Below are 27,830 nucleotides of genomic sequence, written 5' to 3' on the forward strand. Positions count from 1 at the left end.
CTAGCTTAATTTGTAGATATATCATTTATTTGTGTGTTTGCTCATGTTCAGTTTTTAATTAATTCGAACATCAAAAACTAGGATGGTTGTTTAACTACTGTTCATCTATATTTCTGAATCATTGAAACTATAGAAATATTGATTTGTTAAGTGTCAGACTTTTAACGTTATCAATAGTAAGCAATGAAACAATGGATTCTTATTTTCAGTTCAGAAAAATGTTACATGCTGAGCTCAGGTTTTAACGAGTATTTACATCTAAACGTAATTATAATTAATTAGAGCTATTACACTTTGAGTTTTTTTTTTAATTTGCCGCCCGATAGAAAAAAAAACATATTTCTCTTTCGAGTTTGTAGTGTTTGCAGAAGGGATCCATTACTTTGGGCACGTCGTAGAAGCTCTCTCGAAACATTCTCAATTATGTTGTGGTCTTGGGATTCTACTTTAGAAAGTATTTATTTATTGAGTTTCTGTGTACACCTAATCTTCTGGCAACCTTAGCGAAATAAATATCGATCAATTCTCCATTAAATTAACCAAACTCTTGACGTAGACATGATGACCAGTTATTCAGTATAGATTTGTAGAACAACAACAACAACAACATTAACAACAACAATAATAATAATAATAATAATGAGCGATTGTCATTCATTGCACATGAGAGAAACTAAAACTTTCACACTAACTCACACGCACGCACGCGCGCACGCGTACATACACACACACACACACACACACATTTATCCGATACTCTCAAATAAGTGACTGATGTGTTCATTTGATATAAAATTCATAATTTTCATATATTTTTATACAAAAAATTTTTTTATATAACCGCCAACGATTAAATTGTCAATTATACATGTAATTGTTAATTTTTAATTATTAAAAAAAAAAAAAACACAGTGAGATTACTTACGTTTTTCTAAGGGTTTTAAGTGTCTTCCGGTAATTTCATCAAATTTGATATCGACAAAACGTTCTCGTTTATAAACTTGCTATTAAAATTTTGATTTGATTTAACTAAAATCACATTCGGAATTTAACATTTTGCCAAATGAATTTTGTTTCAATCGTAACCGACATTAATCACCTAAAAACGATATACACGAGGGTAGAAAACTTTGAGTACTGTAGGAGCAGTAGTCCAGTGGTAGGACGCGCGCTTAGGGATCGAGAGGTCCCGGGTTCGAACTCCACCAGGGGCACTGCTAATTTCCTTGAGCAAGAAATTTACCTGCGATTGCTTCACTTCACCCAGGTGTAAATGGGTACCTGCGAGGATGGTATAATTTAAAGTGTCGGCTGCACTAAGCGGAGTTAAAAGACTCCCCAGGGAGATTGACAGATAGATACTAGTAGCCCGATGACCAGGGGTAATAGCTGTAAAGTCGGTGAACGTGCGTAAGCATGAAACCTAGACTATAAAATGCAATTTAATTTTTACTGTATGTTTGTACGTGATGGTGTCAATGAATTTCATAGTGAAATTGTATGGAATGATGGGTAAACCTTATTTTGAAAACGTCAATATGGGTTAAAAAAAACTATTAATTATATTATTGATAATTATCATTCTTAACAATTATATATCTTTTTCAAAAGTAAAACAGTACGTTATGTCAAAAATATAACAAAAATAGATCCACTGAGATCCAAAAATGACATGTTTCATGAAAACTGTAGTCCAAGAATAATTGAAATAGGTACTCTAGTCAACGTTATTAAGAATAAGAAAACAATTGAGCATATTTCATTAAGGAATTTATTTTCAGTCAAAAGTTGAAAGGATATAACGAAATCTTGGCAAAATAAATTTGTCACGTGTGGTCAACCATCCTGCTTGCAAAAGGTGAAATAAAATAAAACACAGAAATGATTATGCAGATACATATAAAAGTTAACCCGATGAGCATAACAAAAGTACGAAAAATATTCAAGGATGAGTAGCAAGAAAATTAACTTAAAGGGTCTGACGAAGCAGTGTAGAAAAATGTATTTGAAATAAACAAGCTATGAATTATGACCAATTTAGTTTCAAAAAGAATCGGATGGAAAATACCTTTAAGACAATGACTAGAATATTTCAGGGATAAAATAATGCGGAAAAAGTCTTAAATTTGACGACTATCTTAATCTCATTTTCACAAATGCATTTAACAGTAACAAGGTCTTAATGCAAGAGTATCTACCTCTATGGATGAAATATGTGGCCCTAAAAAAGGCAGGTCTGACCCTAGTGGATGGGGCTGGGTTTTTGTATCACACGTTATTTATGGTAAAGTGGACCTCTTTTTACACTTAACAAAAAGTTAATATTGCACGTTAAAATCAGGCCATAAGCTTATAATACCATGTTTGAAATCTAATAAATCAATCCTTGATATTTACAAATTATTTAAACAGAAACATGATAACTAACTAAATTTGACATCACTGTACTCAACACCGCACTTATTGTGCTACTAATTATATTATAGTATAACAAAAAACTTATCTTTCAGAAAAAGCCGTTCCTAGTCAAATGTGATATGCAAACCACATAGCCTAATAAACTTATTGATTTGAAAATACTATTTGGCTGTCGAGTTTAATATTTCATTAAAACATAAGAATTTCCTTCCAAAGGTTATAAAGCAACAACGCCCTTTTCACAGCTTTAATTTAAGATATAGAACAATTTTAACATAATACCATTAACAATAACAATTCATGTCCATATAAACATATAATATAGCAAGCATGCCAATTATCCTTTCAATTCAAGTAAGGTCTATAAGTTCTATACAAGATAACGGAAAAAAATAAATTATATTAATGCAACACATTTCTTAGAATCAAAATTGTTTTTGCATTGAATAATAATTATGACAAATATTTGTCTGAAAGAGTATGATTAGTCATGATGAAGCAGATTTCATTGATTTTATGTACCTTTTTCTAGAAGAAAGTTCACAAAAAGAGTTACTTATTGATAAACTCCTCTTATAACGAACTCAATCAAATGATTTCATTCAAACATAAGACGCACACAGAATTTGAAGAAATACTGTTCTTCAAATTATAATAATAATAATATGAAGGAAGAAATTGCAGATAATGTATTTCACGCAGATTTCATCAAACTTGAATAAGTTTACACATGATAAACTACATATAAATTTAATTCGATACTTAGTTTTTTTTAAAATATAAACATTAAGTATAAAAACCTTCAATTTTAAGGGCAGACATTTCGAGAATGAGCCATTAGATCCGCAATTTGTTTCACTTTTCGCTTTCATGTTTCTTCTATCATATTTTAAAATAATGCAATGTTTAATTAAATTTTATGGTGGACAGTTTTCATTCTGCCTATGTATTTCTACGAAACATGAGCGTACGCCTGAATAAGAAATATAACTAAATATGAATTTAATCAAAGAATATTTTAATTTTATTCAATTATTAAACGTTTCATATATTGAACTAACGCTAAAACAATTCAACATGACATTTCAATTCCGTAAAGAATTTCGTTTTGATGCTGTTATTCAATGTGTCAACCTAGTTGCGAGATACCAGTGTAGACAGGATAACCGTTCATTTGTCTCCATTCGTAGAATTCTCGCAATATTCGTAAACATTCATCTGTCACACATACGCCATGTAGTGATTCTAGCAGCTCTTTTGGAAAAGCGTCACTATCGTCTCTTCTTACACGTTCTTTACGTACAGTCTGCTTGTTCTTTAAGTCAGCAAGTCCTATACTTGAAATATCCGTATTTAAATCATTGTCCGTTTCCATTTCTACTTGCATCTCTTTAAAATTATCAACATCAAGTTCGTTATTTCCATTCAAATCACTGTCTTCACTGGTGATATACGTATCATCTTTGAGAGTGTTTGGCGGCATCGATTTAAAATTAGTTAAAGCATTAAGCCTTTTAAATAAATCACACATCATTGCAATGTCCTTGTACTCTTCGGGAAGTTTATATTCCTCGATTCCATCTATAAAGTTGTGAGGTTTCTCGCTTTCCTCAAGATGAATAGAAGCTCCAAAAACTGTTACTGACAATGTGTAAAGAACTATGGTGACTGAAATGGATATGTATAATGTATAAATTGATATATCCCTGATGCAAATAACAACTGCATAGTCTCTATTTATCACATACAATGTACTAGTACCGTGCCGGTAAAACGGAAAGGTGCGGCAGTGCATATAATTATTCGGCAATGAGCCTCTGTTTTATTTTCACCGATGTTTAATTTGATTCGACATTTTTACTCTTATCCATAGAGCGGTCAACCATTTTTTCAAGCATTTTCATATCAATATTAGGGTCACATCCAATATGGGACATACATATGGAATTTTGTTTTAATAGCTATGGCGTGGAAAGGACATATAGTAACATGTGTACATTTTTCATGCCGTTGAGTAAACAAAAATCAAAAATAAGCATGTGGCACGTTTGTTAAAGTAGAGAAGTCAAACTTATATGGGTTTTTTTTTACGAATTTTCAGGTTATGTCATTTTTTTATTTTAGTCGTTTTAAATCCGTATTGAATTTACTAAACTCACGTTATACTGTTGTATTCAAGTCGTTTAATATATTCAATACGAAATCCATAATTTAATATCCTCTATATTAAAGGAGTCACGTGAAAGCAACAAACCAATTTCGTAATAAAATTCATTTGTAAAAACTAATTATACGCCTTAGTCGAGTGGAAACTAAAAAATATATCACATAAAATACTCATGAGATATTGAAATATTTTCTAGTTTAGCAACTTTTTGTTCAGACATTAAGTAGCTGTTTTACAATAAATGGAATTTGTAAAAAGATAGCAAATTTAATAAACAGGAACGAACATATAAAAAAACAAGTACTTACCCTGCATTGTGTTCGTAAAGACTCTTAAAAAATAATAATCGAATGTAAGAGCAAATCCTTACACCATGAAATTACTCACTTTTCTAAATTTATTAATAATTATCTTCTCATTTATATAATATGCCGACCTCATATCCATAGCAACAATAAACAACTTTGCATCAATGGATTAATTCTACACTTAAAGGTATTTATAGATGTATACAGGCCATCCATTTTGGGCTTCTTAAAGTCTTGAAAAGATCTCTTATCATCAGTAATTCAATTTGCCATTTTCACATCAAAGATTGGAATTTCTATTGACAATTTATTTTAACTATGACGCACTTTACTAATCTGTAAATGGAATGTACATCGCGTCCGCCAATGATAACTTGAGAGGTTGTCCGACGGTAAAATTAAGTATAGTATAGTTTGGAAATAACAGAGATAAAGTGGTGACCTTAAACATTTACCATGTATCAAACGGATATTTGAAAGAATAAATAAAAGCGTAATTAAAGTAATAACAAAACAAGCATGTTGTTTATCAGTCATTAACATCCAAAAGTTAAAATTTATTTGCTGTAAATGTTAAAGAACGACATTACAGTAAAATATCATTGTGTTTAGAAAGTTAGAAATCACATGAACACGTGTGTATTATCTCTTCAATTATTTTCCCCATCTGCCTGAATAGACCGGATATCCATTTTTCTGGCGCCATTCCATATATTGTTGTAGTTGTTGAATGCATTCGGGAGTCTGACAAATTCCAGACAAAGGGTCCTCTTCAGCTATCTTTTCCTCGTTCTCTCCTAGACTCTCTGCAGTGTTGATGCCGGAATGATCATTTTCCATGTCAACAAAGTTTCCATTTTCATTTTCGTATTTTACTATTGGAAGGACAGAAACATCTTGAGTGATTCCAAATGAATCATGATTAGCAATCATCTGTTCATCTTCATTATTTGAACCCCATGCTTCTTTCTTCTGTATAAGTGGAAGTGCAATTATTAACTGGCTACATAGCCCAGCTATCACAAGTTGATGGTTCAATTGCATCTGTAAGAATATTTAATCTATGTTAATTATATTCAAACAAATTTACATCCAATTCACTTTTGACCTTATAATCGTCTACAATTAGGTAACTGTCAACACCAAAATTTAATATATGACTATATTTGAATATGTGAAGATTACATTAAACAGTTCCTTTACTTTAAAATAATTGTATATTTCAGACGACTTAAAGGAGAAATTATGATTGCACAAATACTTTATTTTAATCCACTGTCATAAGATAGATCTGAATTTCCGAAAAATATGCTGGACAGAGAAAGAGGGAATTTCGATTTGGGTTCATGAACGTTATAATTGTGTTATATACTGTCTTTTGCATGGAACTTAATTACATTATGTATACATGAATAGGGCTCCTCCGTCAATTACCTTAAAGTTGCTGTCATTTGTAGATTTATTATCACGAAAAAACTATTTAAATAGCAATTTGTGAAAGTGGAAGAAATGAATACAAAACAAATAGCTGAAAATTGCTTTTATTTATCACAGAGTACATAATCATTTTTTTCTACCCGATTTCCAAGAACTGTCCTTTAAACAAATACTGTAATTGATTATGATTTATGCGAGATGTTGAATATATTTTCAGAAATCCGCCAGGTGTTTAATATGAATACCTAGTTTGCTTTTGTTCATGCACACAACACCATTACCATTCCATTCAGATCAGTAGATAGGCAGGAAAATAAAACAAAAACATGCGAACGAATGCATTAATAAACAAACAAAGATAGAAGACATCGCAGATAGAATAAGCCATTCACGATTTCATATAAACAATACCAATTATGTTATTTCTAAAACTGATTTAATACATTATTTCCTGCAAGTAAATCGTGGAATGCCGTCAATCGTAATTCTTTAATCTTAAAACATTTTAGTATTTGGACAATGTTTCTACTTTATTTCCTTTTTGAATTTCCATTTTCTATTTGCAGATGTTTTAACTGACATCATTTAAACTAAATTTAAGTTACATTTTTTCCTCTTACGTATTTATTGATATGCATTTAGTTAACAAAATATCTTAACGTTTTTAAAAAAGGAAACATCCTTAAGAAGACAACCTTTCTTTAGTTTGGCATTTATAGATCGATCTTTCGACGTGCATAGAAATTTTATACAGCTGTAATTAAGAGAATAATGTTTACTTTAATAGATATTTATAGACATGACGACCTTTAACTTTTCATGATAAAATAAAATTCATACCTTTAATTATATATCCAATATAACTAGACCAAAGTAGATGGGTGTTAATGGAAGGTTTAGTGGGGACGTAAACGGCTGACTATCTGTATTTATATATCTCACAAGATAGGCCGGGTGCGTTTCATACGTTATCTAGCTGCGTAATGCAAGACAATCGAAGTCTCGTTTATCGTGTGACCTGCTGTTCTTCCAACCCTTTCATTAACTGTTAAAAGTCACAACACCTGAACACTACGAAATTTCAATAAGCTACGTAAGCATATCGTTTTACTGACTTCGTTGGATGGGCGACAAGGATGACAATTTGGAATTTTTGTTTAAATACGTTGGTTAAATATGTACACTCATGAAATAAACGATTAAAATGTCGATTGTGGATTAAAGCAATTAAGAAATTTCATGAATGACATTGATTTTTTTCTATCAACGCCTTAGCCATGACACATGAATTTATTAGTTACATTATTTTAATTTGAGAAAGTGTGCTTCAATAAAGAGAATATAACCATCATGTCGTTTCCGATAAAAAAAATGATGTCCTGAATTTGGGCCTGGAATAGTATCGTCACAAATATCTGTCACTTATACTAGAATGAATTCTACCTATGCTTGAAAGGCATTCTACCTTTTTATCTCTCCACCTATTTTATCATATATAACTTGATGTGTACATTTTTATGAAACAATATAGTGGTTTTAATATTTGAATAAATACTCTTTAATGTAAAGCAATATACGGTGGATCATTTTCTTTAAAAATTTCTCCAAAACTATTTTATGATGAAGATGGGCCGAATAATACATTTTATTAAAAAAAAGTCACTCTCTGTATATTACGGACAAACAGGGCACGCATTTCTTAGTGTTCTAAAACATTCTTCGCAATACACGACATCATACATAATACCACCCTCTTCTCTCCTTTGTATTTTATATGCGCCATGTTGTTGAACCTTATGTCTCATTGACTGCCACTTGAACGTACAAGTCGTCCCCTCTTAGGTAAGATTAAAGCTAAGAAAATTAAATGCATGTCATGTAGAGAAACGGAGTTGATTGTTTACTTCTTATTCATGTGCAGATTTGATTTGCTGTCTCAAGAATTTTAGAAATCCCACTCGTCTGTGGCGTATTTTCTTGTGAAGATAATCCAGTCTGGCCAGCACCTGTTCTGGGCAATAATATGCTGAGACTTTTCTACTCGAAACAAAACTATGGCGAATTATTAACTGGAATCATATGGAGGTTATGGCAAGCATGACTTGGTGATTATTTATTTTTCCGAAACGTTTTATAATACAAAATAAGACACAAAAGCAGGGGTTTCATGCTTTTTTCCTTTTTCATTTTCCTGCTTAAAATCACAAAAGTCCAATAGGTTGACAGCGAAAGCACGCGTCTATGATTAATCATGCAAATCTATATTATTAAGACAATAGAAAATATGTTTTAAGTAAGAAACACTTCAAATATTGTCATTATGGAAGAAAAAACAAGTCCTGGCCCACAGCGTCTCAGTTTGTCTCATCTAAAAACAATTTTCATTTTTTACGTAATTGTTACATAAAGATAAGATTTCAAAACTTTGTCGTTATTCATGTTTTCGCATTCTCGAGGGAAAATAAAATGCGAATGGACGACAAAATCAGGCCACAATATGACACAAAAGGAGTCGTGTTTTTCGTGTTTTTCAATTTCGCACTTGTATGAAACATTTGTTACATTTTCGCTTTTTCGTATTGTTACAATCTTTCTTTTTTGAATTGTCGAACTTTTACAGATTCTATTTGAAGTTATGTTATGATATGTTTGATAATTGAAACTATCGGTGCCAACATGGCTGTAAGTTATTTTACATGGCGCCCTTAGTCATGCATATTCAATAACGTTCAACAACGGCTCATGCATCTGTTATAAAAAAATGTTAATGCACGTTTTCTCATGCTCCTTAAATTAATGATGTCTCTGAGTTGTGAAATCATTGGTTTCGTCTTGTAATAATAATAAAAATGAGTTCGAAATAAATAATTGTCATGCCATATGTACAACGTACACTACAACAATCTTGTTAAATGCTTTCTTTTTATTTTTTTAAATATGTGTATATGCATTCGTTTTATTTTTTGTTTAAAACTCGAACTTTTAAACTCAACATGTAAAGCACAATATTATACATTTGCTAATTTATATTTGCATCCGTGCGAAGCATCCGTAATGCGTCTAATTGTTGGAAAGCTTCGCTATCTATGATTTCAGATACATGTGAATGTGTTTTTATTATTTGCAACACCGGCAGCAACAGACTATTTACACCAAGACACGCAAACTGCCATATATTTATCAATACAAGGTTAGCTTTTAAAAAAGCTAGTAGCGACTCGCTTCGTAATTTCTTTCCAGGGGTGCGTTTAAATGTAAAAATGACAGTTCTGTTAGCTGAAGAGACTTCAGCGAACATCAAAATAAAAGTGACATAAAGTTATGGAAGCCAGTTTCACTCAGTTTTACAAAGAGGATTATGAGTATATATGAAGATGCATGTAAACAGATAGAATGAAGTCCCTTTGTCTATGCACATTTACTATATGGCCTTTTGACCTTGACCAAATAAATGTTAGATAGGTAGAATTCATAAAGATGTCTCTTTATACGAAGTTAAGTTGTAATATGATATTTAGTATTGAAATGAGTGACAGAGACAAGTCCTAAAGTAAACACAAGTTGTCAATTAATTCAGCCAGAAAAGCCGGGATCCTATTAAAAATATAGGGATCCCGGGAATTAACCAGTCTTAGATGCTTTTCAGATAAGCCAGGATCCTATTAAAACATATAGGGATCCCGGGAATTGACCAGTTCAATTATATAGTTTTCAGAAAAGCCTGGATCGTATTAAAGTATAAAGAGATCCAAGGAATTGGCCAGTTCAAGAATATAGTTTTCAGAAAAGCTGGGATCGCATTAAAACATAAAGGGATCCCGGGATTTGACCAATTCAAGAATGTAGTCTTTGATTTTTCCAATTAATTAGGCATATAATTATAAGTTTTGTGATTTTTAAGTTGATAAATAGCTCTAAATATATTTATATCCAAAGTTTAATTAATTTAACGTTCATTACATACAATAAAAAAACTTAACGTTTAATGGCCTTTCATTACGACAATAATCAACACAAATATAGTTTATAAGTTTTTCCTCTATATCTTATACGATCCCGGATCCCGGCCAGTCCGGGCGTCCCGGATCCCGGCCAGTAAATATATACACTAAATACCGGAAAGGATAAAATGACCGGAAAAAAGGAAAAAGAAAAAATGCACAGAACCAGGTGTACACTTATGTTAATTAACCAAACGAAAACTTACTACAGAGGAACAGGTGAAATACCTAAATCAAAAGTCATTGTTAATATGCTTTATTGAAAAGAATTCATGAAAACAAACATTTTTAATCATCATAATATCTTTGCGCTCAAAACAATACTTGCTGCTTTTTAAATATGGCGTGAAAATTGAAGGTTTTTTGACGCTATGTAAGATTAAATTTGATTGGCTAAATAAGTTTGGATCCTAGCCCTGATAAATAAATTTTTATAGAAAGCTGGAAGCCAAGCTTCGATTAAATTTTTGGATGTATTCAGAGTTTTAGGTTGTTTCTCAGTAAAATCCTAACGTAATACCGGCTCGCCGTGGCGAGCCGGCATAAAATTGAAATACACAAAGGATCACACGCAAAAAGTCTTCAAAAAAGGTTTTAGCTTATGTATAAAGTGTCAATAATTAAGACTTATTCCATTTAGTGACCCATATAAGTTGTAATTCCTTGAAATATAGTGTCATGTAATATTTCGTTATTCACGAAGCACCACGTTTTCGTTCATTGAACAAAGGGGACAGGTTTTCTGGAGGGCAGTAAAACATTCTTCGCAATAAACGGCATCACATGTCATACCGCCCTTCTCCCCTGTACATTTTGTCAACTGCACCTTGTTGAAGCTTGTGTCTCGTTGCCCACAACTTGTACATTCAAGTTTCTCTTTCTTTGGTAAAATTTGCGCTAAGATTGGAAAATTGAATGCAAGCCACGTAGAGAAACGCAGTTGATTTTTTACTTGATCTTCTTTATGTGCAGATTTGATTTGCTGTCTCAAAAATTTTAGAAATCCCACCCGTCTGTGGCGTATTTTCTTGTGAAGATAATCTAGTCTGGCCAGCTCCTGTTCTGGGCAATAATATGCTGAGACTTTTCTTCTTAGGCGCATACCATATGCTCGAAGTAAAACTACTGCGAGTGCTATGATGTAAAGAACTATAAAGACTGGAATCATGGAGCCTGATGGCCTTCGAGGTTCTGGCAAACACGGCTCGATGTCGAGGGTTCTGTTGAAACTTCGATCGAGGTTATAAGGATTGACCAAAAGCTTATAGAACTCAGCCACAGGTCCATCGCCATTAACATCTATTTTGACTCGCCCGGATGATTTAATTTCTATTTCAAGATTACCATATTCCTTGACCATGTTTAACATGTAGTACAAAGCATAGTCAAACGAAACTATGAGAACGCAAAGAAGAAAATGTAACAACACTTGAATCAGTCCAAGTTTTGAGTAAGATAACTCTGTTGAGTTAAGTTTAAATGATACAGTATCTACATACTCCTCTCTCTCCCGTGGTTTTAATGGCAATACGGTTTCTCTACCATTTTCCCCTGCTTCTTTATCCATTTGTTTAAATTGTTTAGTGATATAAATATTGTCATATCCGTCCTTGGCTAGATAATTTCTAAGATACCAAAAGGTTTTTAAAAATATTAGAAACAAAGATAAGGACACACAAAATCGAGTTGTTGATATTATGCTATCAAATATATTTAGTTTTCCTCCGATGTCTTTTTCCACCTCATGTTGTATTGCTGTTGCCGGTTTAGAAACGTTTGCATTACCGCTAAATTCGCCCGAGATGACCATATCAACTTTAAAAAAGTTTATAGCATCATCTAGTGTTGCTCTGAAAAAAGAAGAACATGATAAATTGTAAATTTTGCACCTTAAATTAATCGTACTCAGAATATTATGCATGTATTTCTTTACGGTCAGATCAACGATATTGCAACCCGTGAGTAAAATTACACGAATAATACAAAAACAATTTATCGGAAAGAACTATATTACATACGGGTCGGGCAACAAGTTGCAGAACATGAAGTTGTTGCACACTTGGCTCAAGCGAGTGAATGGTTGCAAACTTGACGTATATATTCATGACTCGGTAGCCATTACGTTATGTATAAAGTCTGCTTGTGTTTTCTATGTTACGTTTGCATGTTATTTTGATTCATTAAGGTAATGTTTATGGCACACTCGGTTATATGTTTCAGCTTCATAGCTTCTGATTTGACGAAGTTATTGAAGATATAAACTGTTCCATGTACATATTTTCAGATTTGACAAGTGACTACTGGTTTTTCTACCCTTTTATCCACACCTATAAGTTTTGAAGTTAATCAAACAGGACAAAATAGGTTTCTTTCAATACTTTATAATGTTTTAATTTGCATGCCCCAATTAAAGTTTCAACACACGAAACGATCTTGTTCAAGCGCATTTTGATTTAAAACTTGTACTTCAAGCATTTCTGGTTGCAAATTAAGGCTTAGCATCTATACAGAAAGATTTGTCTTGTTTAATAAACTTCGTATCTTACAGATTTGAATAAATTGGTAGATAAATCTACATCAATTTTCAAAATATGTTTATGGCCATGTTATATCTTCAGTAAATTTTGTGACTTACAGTGCATAAAAATAATATAACATAAAGAATTTTTCGGCAAACTGGGTACTATGTTTTTGTTTGGATGTGTAGAAGCGCTTCTTTTAAACTCATATAGGTTTCTTTTGTTCTATTTTTTCCTTTGTTTACTATACTGTTCGAACTTCTGTTTAAAGCACGATAATTTTACAACATTGATTCAAATTTACAATGGCATATCTTATTACATACCTGATTTTATTTGAGATAAGGTGACAGTCAGCATCGAAGTAACAACTTTTAGAGAAATTGAAGCCCTTGCATAATGATTCTCCTTTGAATATGCTAAAAAAAGGAGGTTTAGATCAGTCTATAATGCATTTGTAAACTTATTCATTGTAAGTAACTGAAATATTATTTAATTATTTTTTTTGAGACATATTTGTTTCTCGACAACAAATTCTAATTAAAGTTTTGCTCAATATTTGTTTAAAAACACAACAGACAAGCCATATTTTTTCAACTTTTTGTAGATAATACGTTTCATTATAATGACACATCAATGTACATGTATTTAATACTTGTATGATAAATATACAAAAGCTTAACAAAGTGTTATTATAACACACATGTGTAACTTGATTTGTGATCGGATATAATAAAGTAAATAAAAATAGGTGATAAAACATCAACTACTGATAGTTCCAAATTTCATCAACTTTCAACTCACCTGTTTTTTCTTGTTTTTTTGTTTTGTTTTGTTTTTAAGTGTGTGCGTGTGTGTGCGTGTGTGTGTGCGTGTGTGTGTGTGTGTGTGAGTTTTTTTTTCGTTTTTTCTTTGTTTTTTATTATGGAGAAATAATTACAGATTTAATACGATATTGTCTATATATACATACTTCCTTAAATGGTCGTATATTTTATAGCACTCTTTGTACAGGAACTTGGAGGCTGCATCGCATTTTTCATCACAAATTCTTTGCATAGATTGTTCAACTGCTCGAATTTTTATGTTACATGTTTTCTGCAACAAAATTACTATTTTCCCACAGCTCTGAAAAAAAAATTGAAAATTAATTATAAGGACCAATAGATATCTTGAATAAAGCAACTGAATCACTTTAAAAGTATCTGTTAAAAGTATCTGTATACCTAAAGATATCTATATATGTACAATTTACTTATTTATTTGAAATTACCTTAATTAATTACGTAATTACCTTTTGTAAACTACATTTAACTGATTCGGTAGTCGCTGATCCGTCGTCCAACAAATCCAATGTTTGCGTTAAAATGCCAAATGCTGATTCCAACTTATCAACTAGGGCCTTACGTTCTTCATTTTGTTTCCTGACATAGTTTCTCAGATCATCTGACGGTATAGACATCTCTAGTTGCAGTGCCTTTGTTTGATTTATTGCTATTCCAAGAACACAAGCCATACTGCCTCCGGCCGCTTTTGCATTATGGGATATATTAGAAATAGGAAATTCTAGAATAAGAGCAAATATGGCCGATAATAAAACAGTTCTACCTATTCCAGTGAAGAGGTTAGGGACAACTAGTGCAGTGATACATCTGATAAAGGATGAAAGTGCCAATCCTGTGCATATCAAAGCAGTTAGAATACCCGTTAAGATTACTGCTTCTGTAAAAGTGTATCCAAAACTGTATCGATACACCAGAAATATTAGAATCCCAATAATTATTCCCGATATTATCCCAAATATTGCCTTCAGGAATCGTTCATCCTCTTTTGAACTGTTTATCAAACTGTCTACTCGGCATTTAAATGCATTTAGTTTACCAAACCGATGGTAACTTCTAAACGATTCCGTTCTTTTAATTGCCATATCTTGTGCACCGTATTTATCCCAAAATAGTCTTTAAATGGGTGAATCCTCCAACAAGGTACTGATGCGCAGATTGAGCTTCTAATGTAACGTCACTTCCTGTAAAACATCATACATTTAAGAATATAAATTCCTCGATGATAATAAAGTTATGTAAATACCACGAATATAACTGCACAACAATTCTCTGTAGATTACGACCTCTTAACAACAACATAATCATAATTATCATCATCATCTATTTTACTCAAAGTAAGTGTGAAATTCAACATCTCAAGAAAAACGCCTCTCAGAATCTTCGCCCTAAAATGAAGTTGTATATCCATATGCTACTACAAGAAAAAGTGCCAAATGAAGATATACGTTTGAAAATCGTTATGTCTTTTCGACACAGGGTGTGAGGCGGTGTTTTAGACCCGGTGAAATCAGTCAATAAATATCTGTCTGATATATCTGAGTATAAGAATCTTGTAGCGTCAGCTGCCGGGACAGACCGGAAGATAAAGCTAAAGGGTAACTGTTAACGGCGGTATCGATGCTCTGCCTACGGAATCGTAATTCGAAAAGAAATAACAAAAACTAATACTTTTGAGCTGATTACTCTATCTCCGGGTATTTAAAATATTAACATAAAAAAAGAATTTTCCTCAATCTGCCTATTTATTAGTGACAATTATTCTATAAATGATTGGTGATCATTAATTATCTTAAAAACACCAATATTTATATCGAATATAACTAAATCTCCCAATCTATCAAATCAAGCAAACTATATGGAACTGTGTCTCCGTCTCCCGATCACCTCTAAGTGTGCCTCCGTCTTACTTACAGTCCAGCTCACCTTCCTTGATAATTAAAGGTGTACCACTGCTATCTTATGCCACTTTTCACCGGATAATGAGCATCCGCGAGAAAATATGGCTTCGGTAGTAGTATTGTCCATCCATTATCTTAATGTAATCTCATTGAAATAAATATCTGGAAAAAAGTGATCCCTCGGAAGCAAATTACATGAAAATTGCAGACTCGGTTTGATTGAGTCTGTACATGAGGGATAATGAAAATGTGCAACATCTCTCACACACCCTAGCACTGGCTTGAGCGGTACTCAATTCTCAACACTTAATAGTGCTGGACTCAATGATCCCGACCAGCAAAATATAACAACACTGAAGTGAAAGACGGCGAATTTCATTTTTTTTACAGCTGCCACACAGCACTTGACACCTGCTGTTGTGATGTATAAATAACTGGAAAAAAGTGATCCCTCGAAAGCCAAGTTGGAGTTGTATCTGTGTCTCCAGACAACCAGCCAGTTCTGATAAAAAAACTTCTACGATTCAGGCTGTTAACTAGCACTACTTACTTCCTTCTTTTCCTCGAGGCTGTACATCAGCGAGAAAGTATGTTGTCGATAGTGAAATTGTCCTAAAGTCTTAGTCATATTACCTTTCGATGTTGTATTTTCAACAGTCAAGACAGATATCATAAAACAGATCTGATATTCCGGCGGGTCGGTCGGTATTCTATGCTTAATGAGGGCCCATCCCCAAACGCAAATAGCAGATTTCGCAGTCGAGAACGGACTCCGGTCATGTCACCAGTCATGCCCTTAAAGGGTAAATTTTGAAGCACAGTGGTGATAATTTATCTTCATGCAGTTTCCACGGAGTATTAGCCAAAGATACGAATTCAAAGCCGAAAATATGTCACTTTCCGGCGGCCAATGAGAATTTAAATGTACAGTAACCCGAGCCAATATGAAAAGGAGGAAGCCCTAGAAAGGGCTGTTATGCCAGCAAATAGCTTGTCTTTGAAGCCGTCACTTTCTGTTCTAGAGACTCACACACCCTAGCACACTTTCCTTGACGTCTCTGCCTGCGTTACTTTCGATATTTTGGAAACTGTTTTCATTATGCGAATATTTCTTTTCTGCTTTATCAATCAAAATATTGTTGGTGTCTAACTTCTAACTGACAGAAATAAATATGTTATAGTCGATTGGTCTACAATGGACATATTTTCCATATGTATTTCAAATATTGATAAAAAAGAGACATGTATCGTTCGGACATTGTAATTAAATATTGATGGACAAAATAAATGTTTATAAAGTTTTAAGCGATTTAGTATGAACATTTATATGATAAATAGTAATATTTTATTCTACAACATTTTATTATCTCACACCCATTTTCAATTATTTCGTAATTTGTTGTTATGTTGATACTAAATACTACAGTAAAACCCTACAAGATTTGTAATGAAAACAAAATGTAAAAGGTGACAATAAGAGATATTTGAAATGGCAAGCAGTATTCAATCAAATATTGGAATCATCAACAAAAATACATTTTGTCATTTTGATCATTTTTCAGGCGCCCAATACGGTGCCAGGACGCCATTTCCGCGTGCAAGGGCTTGAGATAAGGAACTGACGCTTATGGAAAAACCCTACTCACCGTGGGTTATTGTAAAATATGAACATAACATATGACATATCTAAAAAGGAAAAGATTACAATTCAAAATCATTTGAGCTCTGCACAAGTGGCTTATTTGTGTATGTTTGTTTGTTTGTTTCTGTAAGAAACATTTCTTGCAAGTAACAGTTCTATATGGTTACACTTGGGTTTCAACCACGGCGTGGAAGTTGTAACTGTTTCAAGGTCCAGTTAAAAATGTTAACATTTTAGTTAGATGTATCTACCAACGAAATCATTAAACAAAATCATAATACACACTGTCATGTTTGTGACGTCATGTTTTGTTGTATTTGTACAATAATTTCATTACCTATTTGTCTATTGTACAGTCATGTGAAGGAAAAACTAGATTTTATACATCATAAGAATAGACAATTATATTCTTAACTTTCAAACTTTTGCAGCTAAAGTGTGCATATAATGTCTCAGTGGTTGACATAATTATAAGATTCATAATTATAAGATTAATAAATAAATAAAAATCATGTTAAATGATTTGACTCTTTTGTAATAAATAGCATTGGTAACATTTGCTTTACTGTACAGATATATGTTTCTGAATAATATTATACACAACATGATGTTAAAGTTTTCTTATTTCCAAACTAATGATAAAAGCACATCTTTCCAGCGGACAAATTAAACATAAATAATTAGTTTACCATCTATTATAACTGAAATCTTTTAAAAAAACCAAGTATTAAGAACATATGTTGCAGATCAAATAATTAAATATCTTCAAAACTCTGTCATTATGTCATTATGTTATAATACTTATATCCATGCATATTTTTTTTAAATATTTGCAAATGAAAATTGTATAAATGATATTTGATATGTAAAAGGAGTGTTTGTCAAAAAAAAAATCAAGATAAAATCTTAATGAAATACTAAGTGGTGGTTATTGTTTTGTGATGTTTTTGTGTTGTATTGTTTAGAAGGCACACTTAAAATTAAGATATGTTATTTGTTTTCTACGATGGTTTATCTTCATGTATTACCTTCTTTAGATAAAGATATTATTATTACTTTGAATAAAGGATACAAAAGTCCCCTAATTATTTCAACAATTGACGTTGTTTTCCGCATTCTGTTGGTATTCGTATTGATGCATTTGGGGCGATTTTCATTCTTTGTATTTTTTTTGTTCTCCGGAAATTTTTTGAACATGTTGAAATAATGTAGCGAATTCATGTTTCGTCTGCCCATTGTTAATGTCCGTTTCAATACGGATACAAGATTTGTAAGCTGTCGGCTCATGGTAAGATTATTTATATCAAAGCACAGAAGGCGCTGAATTTGTTTGGGTCTCAGAATGTCAGAAAGGTGAAGGTTGTGAGATTATAAACCAATTTGTTTTTGTATAGTGCCACCAATGCTTTCCAGTGTTTTAACTGTAGTAAATTGGTTATAAGACTAATTGCAACACTGATAGTCAATTCAATGTTTATTTGACTTAAAAAAATGAGTTGCCTCAACTGGGATTTGAACTCCAGACCTCTCGATTCATAAGCGAGCGTGCAAACCCCTCGGCCACGGTGAAGTTTAGGATCACGGCCTGAAGAAAACCATATCGTTCTAAATTAGGGTTTGTAACTCTTATTATTTCGACGCTAAACCTGTTGTTAAACTCAGATGTAAATAATCATGGATCTTAATGTAAGCATGAATATCTATAAAGAATGAAACAGTATTAGAAATCTTCGACCATTCGGGAACTACTTTGCTTGAAAATTAATGCGCCTGTCATTTGACAATCTTTACGCATTGATCTCCCCCAAATTTTTCGGCGTTAGTGTACATATAAAGGGAAGTAACCGCTTCAAAAAAGTGGACTACTTTAGGCATTTGCAATTAACAGCGTTAGGCTCTGAAATTTCGTAACCATTATTTGTTTGGTCTGACGACCCAAACAAATAATAACCAATAAATCTTCGCGATAGCCTGCGAACGTGTGCGAATCATAACGAATAGTATGCTGTTGGGGTTCTTGTGGTCCTGGGTACTACTTGCAGACGCCTGTGTACCTTGAAGTGTATTTGACACTATACCCCGACACTCTCGAAAACTTCTTTTCAGCACGTATAAACAATTTCTTCAGTTATTCTAGTTATTATTCAATGAACTTTTTTGATAATTTGTACATGTATTTTTTTATTTCGTAAAACTACAATAAACCAAGCGTTGAATCCGAACAAAAACAAAATTATGTCTGAAGTCAAGCAGACTGAGTTGTATTTTTTTTGTCCAAGCAGCAATGGTAAGAAGGGAGACGGAGGTGATAAGGAGTACAGTCTGATAGAGAACACCGTTTTTCTATTGTTATCATTAATATTTACGGAAATTATTTAACGACATCAATTTATATGCGTTAAATTCGTCTAGTATCTTAAAGATACCCGCTGAGACCTACAAGTAGTACCCGGGACGACATTGTCTGTCGTAGAATGTTTTGTAATATAATTACCAATTTATTAAACAAACCAATAAATTGGTGAATAGATGTTTAGATGATAGCTTAAGTAATGTTGTTGTTGCTTTTATTATTATTATTATTATTATTATTATTATTATTATTATTATTATTATTATTATTATTATTATAACGACCCATAACCCATCACGTATTGTAGCTATTCTGATACATGATGGTTGAAAGCAAATAATAATGGTTAACGTATAGAAAACGAAAGGCATACACTTGCAAACGAATAATAGGTAGCTATGACATGCCAATACTTGCGAGTCATAACAGATCTATCTAGTAAACTAACAGGTACCTGACGCGAGGGTCTACAATAATAAACAAATAATAACGAATGATTAACGTTTATAAAGCGAACGGCAAACGCTTGCAAACGAATTACTAAGAAAGGTAACTATGACAAACCAAAAAACAAACAACAACAACAACGAGAAACAAGAGACAATGATTACTGATAATGAAAACATACAAAATGCTTCTGTATTTTCACGGTATGTTTTGCAACACAAAACAAAAGCAGGGAAATCAGACTTTTTCACCTATTTTTTTTTATTTATCTATTTCTTTTTTGCACCTCAAAGCATAGAAGTCCAATAGATTGACAATGAAAGCATGCGTTTTTCAATTTTTGCATGGCATATACGATTAATAATATGACTGTTAATAACTATTAAGGCAATATAAAACATATTTAAAGTAAGAGATACTCCTCATTCTGTCCATATAAATGTGGGAGCGAATAAACAAATCCTGGTTTACAGCGCCTCAATATCTCATTTTTTTCAATTAATTGACATTTGAAGAGTTTCTACTTAACGTTAAAATAAGTTGAAGATTCTAATTGAAATTTAAAAATTCTTGCGGCTTAAAATATGTTTATATTTTGCAAAAGGAAAGTAAATAAATAAAAAACAAAATAAATACACCTGATAAGTGAATATGTCTGTAACATGTGTCCCTCTGTTTTCATGAAACACTTCTTGTAAGCCAATTATTTCCCCGTCGAAATCAAACACAATAATGACTACCAGCGAAGAAAAGAGTATTAACATGTTAACTTTAACATGTTCGGAAATGATAACAAATATCTTTTTTGAAATTAATTAAGTTTCCGGAACATACACTTACAATGGCTACTTTAAAATGGGCGATTTTATTATTATGAAACAATCGTAACGTAATATGGGATGAAACCATCTTAATTGATCAATAAAGATAATTTGCTATTCTTAATTGTGTGTGAAGAATAAACACCATTTGTGAGATTTGAGTTATATGTGCGCCTTATCATATTAAACAATAGACAGTCTTATAGAAAGATGTAATATTTTACACAAGCTCACCGTTTTGATAACATGTTGAGCTTGTGTTGAAAATGTATTCTCTTTTGAATACAATTTTGCTCTCATATTATTGCAGTGATGCCCTATACAGTATGATCAAAATGAACCAATAAAGTTTTGAATTGACAGGATCATCTCAGTCCATCATCAAACACAAGGTGATCCCATATCAGCTAACGTGCATAGCATTGCCAAAATGTTGTTTGGCCATATCTGTAACATGTTCAGTAGACGCGTACGTTGTTTCTCGAGTTTCTCTTCAAGTCTTACTACCGACACTCTTACGTAAACTTTTGTTGAAGCTAATAAAGTACTTAAAATGTAATTTTTAGAAAAGAAAATGATCTAAGTCAAGCCATATAGTAATCAATATCAATTTGATACACATATAAAACGAGTAAAAAGTACAAAGGCAAAGACAATATTCCACATGATCATACACAAAAAGGAAGCTTCTAAGAAGGTACAAGCTTTATATAGTGTCAAGATAATTGTTTTCAAGTTCATTCTATTAAGTCAATCCTGTTATAAATGTTATGGGAAGTAAATACATCTACCATTCAAATTCCTGCAAATAATATTTTCAGTTATATTTCGTTATTCGCGGAGCACCACATTTTCGTTCATTGAACAAAGGGGGCAGGTTTTCTGGAGAACAGTAAAACATTCTTCGCAATAAACGGCATCACATGTCATACCGCCCTTCTCCCCAGTACATTTTGTCAACTGCACCTTGTTGAAGCTTGTGTCTCGTTGCCCACAACTTGTACATTCAAGTTTCTCTTTCTTTGGTAAAATTTGCGCTAAGATTGGAAAATTGAATGCAAGCCACGTAGAGAAACGCAGTTGATTTTTTACTTGTTCTTCTTTATGTGCAGATTTGATTTGCTGTCTCAAGAATTTTAGAAATCCCACCCGTCTGTGGCGTATTTTCTTGTGAAGATAATCTAGTCTGGCCAGCTCCTGTTCTGGGCAATAATATGCTGAGACTTTTCTTCTTAGGCGCATACCATATGCTCGAAGTAAAACTACTGCGAGTGCTATGATGTAAAGAACTATAAAGACTGGAATCATGGAGCCTGATGGCCCTCGAGGTTCTGGCAAACACGGCTCGATGTCGAGGGTTCTGTTGAAACTTCGATCGAGGTTATAAGGATTGACCAAAAGCTTATAAAACTCAGCCACAGGTCCATCGCCATTAACATATATTTTAACTCGCCCGGATGATTTAATTTCTATTTCAAGATTGCCATATTCCTTGACCATGTTTAACATGTAGTACAAAGCATAGTCAAACGAAACTATGAGCACGCAAAGAAGAAAATGTAATAACACTTGGATCAGTCCAAGTTTTGAGTAAGATAACTCTGTTGAGTTAAGTTTAAATGATACAGTATCTACATACTCCTCTCTCTCCCGTGGTTTTAATGGCAATACGGTTTCTCTACCATTTTTCCCTGCTTCTTTATCCATTTGTTTAAATTGTTTAGTGATATAAATATTGTCATATCCGTCCTTGGCTAGATAATTTCTAAGATACCAAAAGGATTGAAGAAATATTAGAAACAAAGATAGAGAGATACACAGCCGAGTTGCTGACATTACGCTATCAAATATATCTAGTTTTCCTCCAATGTCTTTTTCCACCTCATGTTGTATTGCTGTTGCCGGTTTAGAAACGTTTGTATTACCGCTAAATTCGCCCGAGATGACCATATCAACTTTAAAATAGTTTATTGCATCATCTAGTGTTGTTCTGAAAAAAAGAAGAATATGAGAAATTGAAAACTTAAATCAATCGTACTCAGAAGTGAAACATATATATTTCTTTGTTAAGGTCATTAACAATAATTTGTTGTTATCAATTTGAAAACGGCGTTCCTTAAATGCATCAGTTTTATTCATTTACCTTTAGCCAAAAGTAATAATATGATAATGGCATGCTCTGATTAAATTAACTGAATGACTAGGCAAAACTCGTGTGTTTTTTTTTAAATCTGAATCGTATAAAATAGAGAGAAATAAAGAATCACTAAAAACGCATAAAACGACAAAATTGAAAATGTTGCAGATCTGATTGAGTCTGTTCATGGTCGGTGGAATCAAGTAGAAGTCACAAGTATTACCGTCCACATTCCCCTAGCACACATCTCAACATTTTTTAATCATTGGTATATATTTAAGGAAATATCATTCCGCAAGAGTGGTACGGTACCCCGGCAGGTTATTTCACTTTCGGACATCTTTCTAGCCTTAGGGAAGTAGGTTAACAGTTCTTAAACAGAATAATGAAGCTCAAAACTATAATTTGCTTGTTCCTAAGTTCAAGATGTTGTAAGTTCTGTATGATTTCCTATTTTTTCTATGATGAATTGTTTAGGTTTTTCACATACATTTTTTTCGTATATATTCTTTTTATCTTTCCGCACTCATTAATAAAACTAGATGAATATCAAAAATACAGTTTAAACATAGATCGTACATTACCTTGTTTTCTTTGTGATGTCATTGAGATCTACACCAAAAGCCAATTCATTACAACTTTTAGAGAAATCTAAGTCTTCACAAAATGACCGTCCGCAAAACCTAAAGTATAGTCACTAAACGTAAATACATACGTGTAATTATTTAACTGGAGGATGATTCGAGTTGGAAGCTTTAATGAAGTTGTCTCAGATAAAATATCAATTAAAAATTGTAGGATAGTTAGCTTATATCAAGCAGCATGTGATTTATTTTTTCTAACGGTTTTGTTTGTACAGCTCGATAAACATAAATCTTTAAGATTTTATTAAAAATACCAAAAGAGCATTTTTGCAGGAAAATAAGGAAACTCAATACCTACAGGTAGATGCCATATAAAGATTATCATATAAATAAAACAGCTGGTAATTTAGAAATAAAATATTGAAATTGCCTTCCCAAGAGAAAAGTCAAACAAATTAAAACGTATAAATAAGCAGAATAATACAATATAATTTAACGACCACCTTGAGTAAATATTTACGATGTGTCTGAGTTAGAAGAATGAAAATTAGACATACTCTTTAATAGGATAAGACAGTTCGTCACATTTTCTTCTACATTCTCCTTGTATAGAATTGACAGCCTCTCGACATTTCTACAATAAATGAAAATAATGATGATATGATAATGAAAGAATCTTGTCAATTATTATATAAAGCGTCAGTTGGATACTACAGATATATATATGAATAGATACATGTGTAAATGCATCCTGCAAATATACAGGTAGCTAGATATCTTTGTTCCACAACTATGTCACTGCTTTAACAAATCATTATATAAAGCTTTAGCTAATGTCATAGGTCTTAAGGTAAACACTTTTTTTTAATTAAACAGTAGTTATTTAAGTTATAGAAAATCGAACATTTAGCCATTTATTGATACTATGACCCCGTAAATTACTATTGAGAAAATAAGATAAAGCACAAACACGAGCTGTCTGGAAACATGCTGACGAAACCACCTCCATTTAGAAGACACGAAGGAAGTAACACTCACATATAAATATAAAAAACTTGTCTTTAACTGTTGTAACATAATATATAGGGGTCTCGTTTCAAGTGTATACATTTTAAGGGGAGTTACGTTAGTTTACATTTATTGTCAATTTTACAAGGAATAATTCATATAAGCGGTTAAAGCCATTCTTCCACGACATATTTCGATTAATTAAAAGTTATAGCAATCTACTAGTAAATACCTTTATGACAACTTCTAATGCTTCATCAGCACTGGCAGCTCCGTCTCCAAGTTGAGCCAAAATGCTTTTAACAATGTCAAACTTTGAATCAAGTTGGTTTGATACTGATTGTAGCTCCTCATTCCGTTTTCTCACGTAGTTTGTCAGATTTTCTAATGGTATAGCCATTTCACCTTGCAGCTCCCGTGTTTGATTTACGGCCAATTCAACTATACATGACATACTGCTACCGGTCTCTCTTGCATTGTGTGATATATTAGAAATAGGCTGGTTCAGAATAAGAGCAAATATGGCCGACAACAAAACTGCTCTGCCAATGCCAGAGAAGAAATTAGGAACAACTAGTGCAATAATACATCTGACGAAGGATGAAAAAGCCAAACCAGTGCAAATCAATACAGTAAGTACGGTCGTTAAGATCCCTGCATCTTTAAAGGTATATCCAAAACTATACCGGTACACTAGGAATAAGAAAATTCCCAATATTATTCCGGATATAATGCCAATCAGTGCCTTTATACCTCTTTTCTCCTCTTTTGGGCTGTTGATAAGATTTTCTGTACTTGATTTGAATGAGCTAAGTTTGCCAAAACGGTGGAAGCTATCGTCAGAATTCTCCTCATTTTTCCTTGGTTTTTGGCCTGTATCATCTTTGACATAATCATCGTAGTTTGAAAGTTTATCCCGAAATGAGTCTTCAAATGAAGAATCCTGCCACGATGAAATAGACTCTGGGATACTAATCGAGTGTTCTAGTGTGACAGCATCAAATCTTACGGTCCTCAATGTGTTAGACTTAGAAAATATTTCTTCTGCTTTGCTGTTTGTTTCTTTTTCAACTATAATATATTCAAAATGCATTTGGATAGATTTGTTATAGAATACATTAATCAAATACATTTTTTTGTTTTGTTATTCCATTTCCAATGAAAATTCATTTATCAAATATGAACATCACCTGAATTATATAACATTTAACGAGAATTTAAGACGAATTTCACACATTAGATCAAGTTAAGTTAATTTCTTTATTTTCACACCTTATAAAATATAACCAATGAATTTTCAGCGTTTTTCATAATCAGATTCAATCTTATATGTTTAGCCCCGTTTCCATTTCCAGAGTCAAAAAATCTACATCAAATACATATCGTACCCAATGTAGCCTCGTTTTCATATTCGGGGTTCAGAATATCTATATCGTACTCCATCTAGCTTCCTTTTTATTTTCAGGATAAAAACATTCATATCAATTCCTTAAAATTAATGTTCAAGGTTCTATCGAAATGTCAAAAAATGGTGGTGTGAAATAGAGAGGTTAATATACATTGCTGAGAACAATACTGATTCTATTGGACTCGTGCACAGCTAGCACCTTGTCCGATGCTGCTTTAACAGCTGAATAGTCGTCTAAAATAATTCAGGTATTGTACTCAAAAATGTTTAATAATCTCATAATATTATTACATGTTTGTTTGAAATAATATGATATGCATATTGAGTTAGACTGCAATCTTACCTTCATTGGGATTCTTAACAATTTTCAATTTGAAAGTTTTTTCCGGTTTGGTTTTGCGTAATTTATGTACATCAAATTCCATGGGCCTGCTTGAGTTAGTTCTTTGACTGTTTTCTTCATCAAGAAGAGCTGCTTTCTTGGCTTGAATTTGTTTTGCAATGTTTGCATAAACGGGTTTCTCTGGTAATCCTTCTGTGTTAACATTTTTTGCTACAATTTTTGGAAACAATATTTTGTAAAACATGTAATATACATACACAGTTCTCATCTTCATTGTTCACATAGGTTGGGTTACCTATCAAATTACAAATACTGGATTTACAGTATATGCATTGCGTATGAATGACTCACTGTCTTTAATCGGTTGTAAAAAAAGTGATGCAAAGTAAAACTAGCTATACTCATTTTAATGAAACCCATCGGGGAGAAGAATTCTTGTCAGCTTAAATAGAAACAAAGAAATTTCCAGGTATATATTCATTCTGGTATGCAAACAGAAAGACGTACATGATAAAATGAAGTGCTGTCTTACAGATGAGTAATCGTATTGTCAGTCCACTGGCATATTCACGGGTTCAATCCTCGCCCGGGTAATGCATTTGTGAAATCGTACAATAGTGTTGTAAACTTGTTCGGTGATAAGCATAAAGGGTATTGTTTTAGGTCATGCCAGTCCGATATGAGCATAATCTATTGCGTGATATAATTATTAAAGTGAAGCAGAACTATAAAATTGTGAACTAATCAGCCCATCGCCACCAGTAGAAGTTGTCGCCTATAATTCTGATGGATTGTTTTGCAAATGCAAAATCAAACACTTAATTACCTCTACATGCTCTTGTATAGCTTCAAAATATCATTATATAATATAAACAAACCTGGCAATGGTGTATAGTCCTTGCCCTCTTCGTGAACTACACACGCTGAAGGGAAAGCCCCAGTTTCCTTCGTTCTCTCATTAAAACCAATATACCACGTTTCGTCAACAACATGGACAGCCGTGAGGTGGTCCCCAATTCTTAAAGAAATGCATTTTAAAGAATCAGATCCGTCAAAGTCGCACACTGCATTAAACATTTTAGCGCAAGGAACCTCTAACAATCAGCTAGGATTATTATATCACAGTCATGGATCGGTAAAAAAAAACAGTAGAAGATGATGAGAAGTTCACCTTTCCAGATTTCAAAATTCACTATGATTTCATTAATTTGTTGGTTCGAAATAAATGATTAGTGTCCATATCTTCAAACAAATCTATAGATAAATATTTGAAACTTAATTATATGCGGATATGGTATATTTATATATAGTATGGGATGACTTCTCCGGAAACATGCACTTAAAAGTTGGCTTTGTTAACTAAACGTTTATGTGTTATTATTTGCGATTATTACAAACAAGGTCAGAAAAAGAAAAAGAAAGCACGGTCACAATAATAATTACATGACTGGTGATGATGTACGTATTACTAACTGTTAGTAGTCAGTCATCCTT

The 27,830-nt window shown here is 32.6% G+C and overlaps 2 protein-coding genes across 4 annotated transcripts; both read right to left on the reverse strand.

Annotated features, from left to right (window-relative positions):
• Positions 1–2,651: 2,651 nt before the first annotated feature.
• On the reverse strand, positions 2,652–27,620 carry LOC132748323 (DC-STAMP domain-containing protein 2-like). 3 transcript variants are annotated; one of them, XM_060737903.1, is made up of 9 exons: positions 27,215–27,620; positions 26,337–26,546; positions 24,818–25,656; positions 24,153–24,211; positions 24,081–24,107; positions 23,578–23,676; positions 20,674–22,846; positions 4,894–5,937; positions 2,652–4,086 (listed from the first exon to the last, which is right to left on the reverse strand). In XM_060737903.1, the coding sequence occupies exons 1-7, from the start codon at positions 27,411–27,413 to the stop codon at positions 21,688–21,690; spliced, it is 2,592 nt and encodes an 863-aa protein (XP_060593886.1). In that variant the 5' UTR covers positions 27,414–27,620; the 3' UTR covers positions 2,652–4,086; positions 4,894–5,937; positions 20,674–21,687. The 3 variants fall into 3 exon arrangements, with proteins under 3 accessions (XP_060593886.1, XP_060593888.1, XP_060593887.1); XM_060737905.1 differs by lacking the exon at positions 24,081–24,107 and having other exon boundaries at positions 24,135–24,211; positions 27,215–27,619; XM_060737904.1 differs by lacking the exons at positions 2,652–4,086; positions 4,894–5,937 and having other exon boundaries at positions 20,196–22,846.
• LOC132748324 (DC-STAMP domain-containing protein 2-like) lies at positions 11,023–14,366 on the reverse strand. The gene is made up of 3 exons (XM_060737906.1): positions 14,145–14,366; positions 13,824–13,978; positions 11,023–12,181 (listed from the first exon to the last, which is right to left on the reverse strand). Exons 1-3 carry the CDS (start codon positions 14,364–14,366, stop codon positions 11,023–11,025), a joined length of 1,536 nt encoding a protein of 511 aa, XP_060593889.1.
• Positions 27,621–27,830: the final 210 nt, after the last annotated feature.

This window comes from Ruditapes philippinarum, unplaced genomic scaffold (genome assembly GCF_026571515.1).
Source record: "Ruditapes philippinarum isolate M1 unplaced genomic scaffold, ASM2657151v2 ctg1969_1_1_1_1, whole genome shotgun sequence".
Taxonomy (NCBI): Eukaryota; Metazoa; Mollusca; class Bivalvia; order Venerida; family Veneridae; genus Ruditapes; species Ruditapes philippinarum.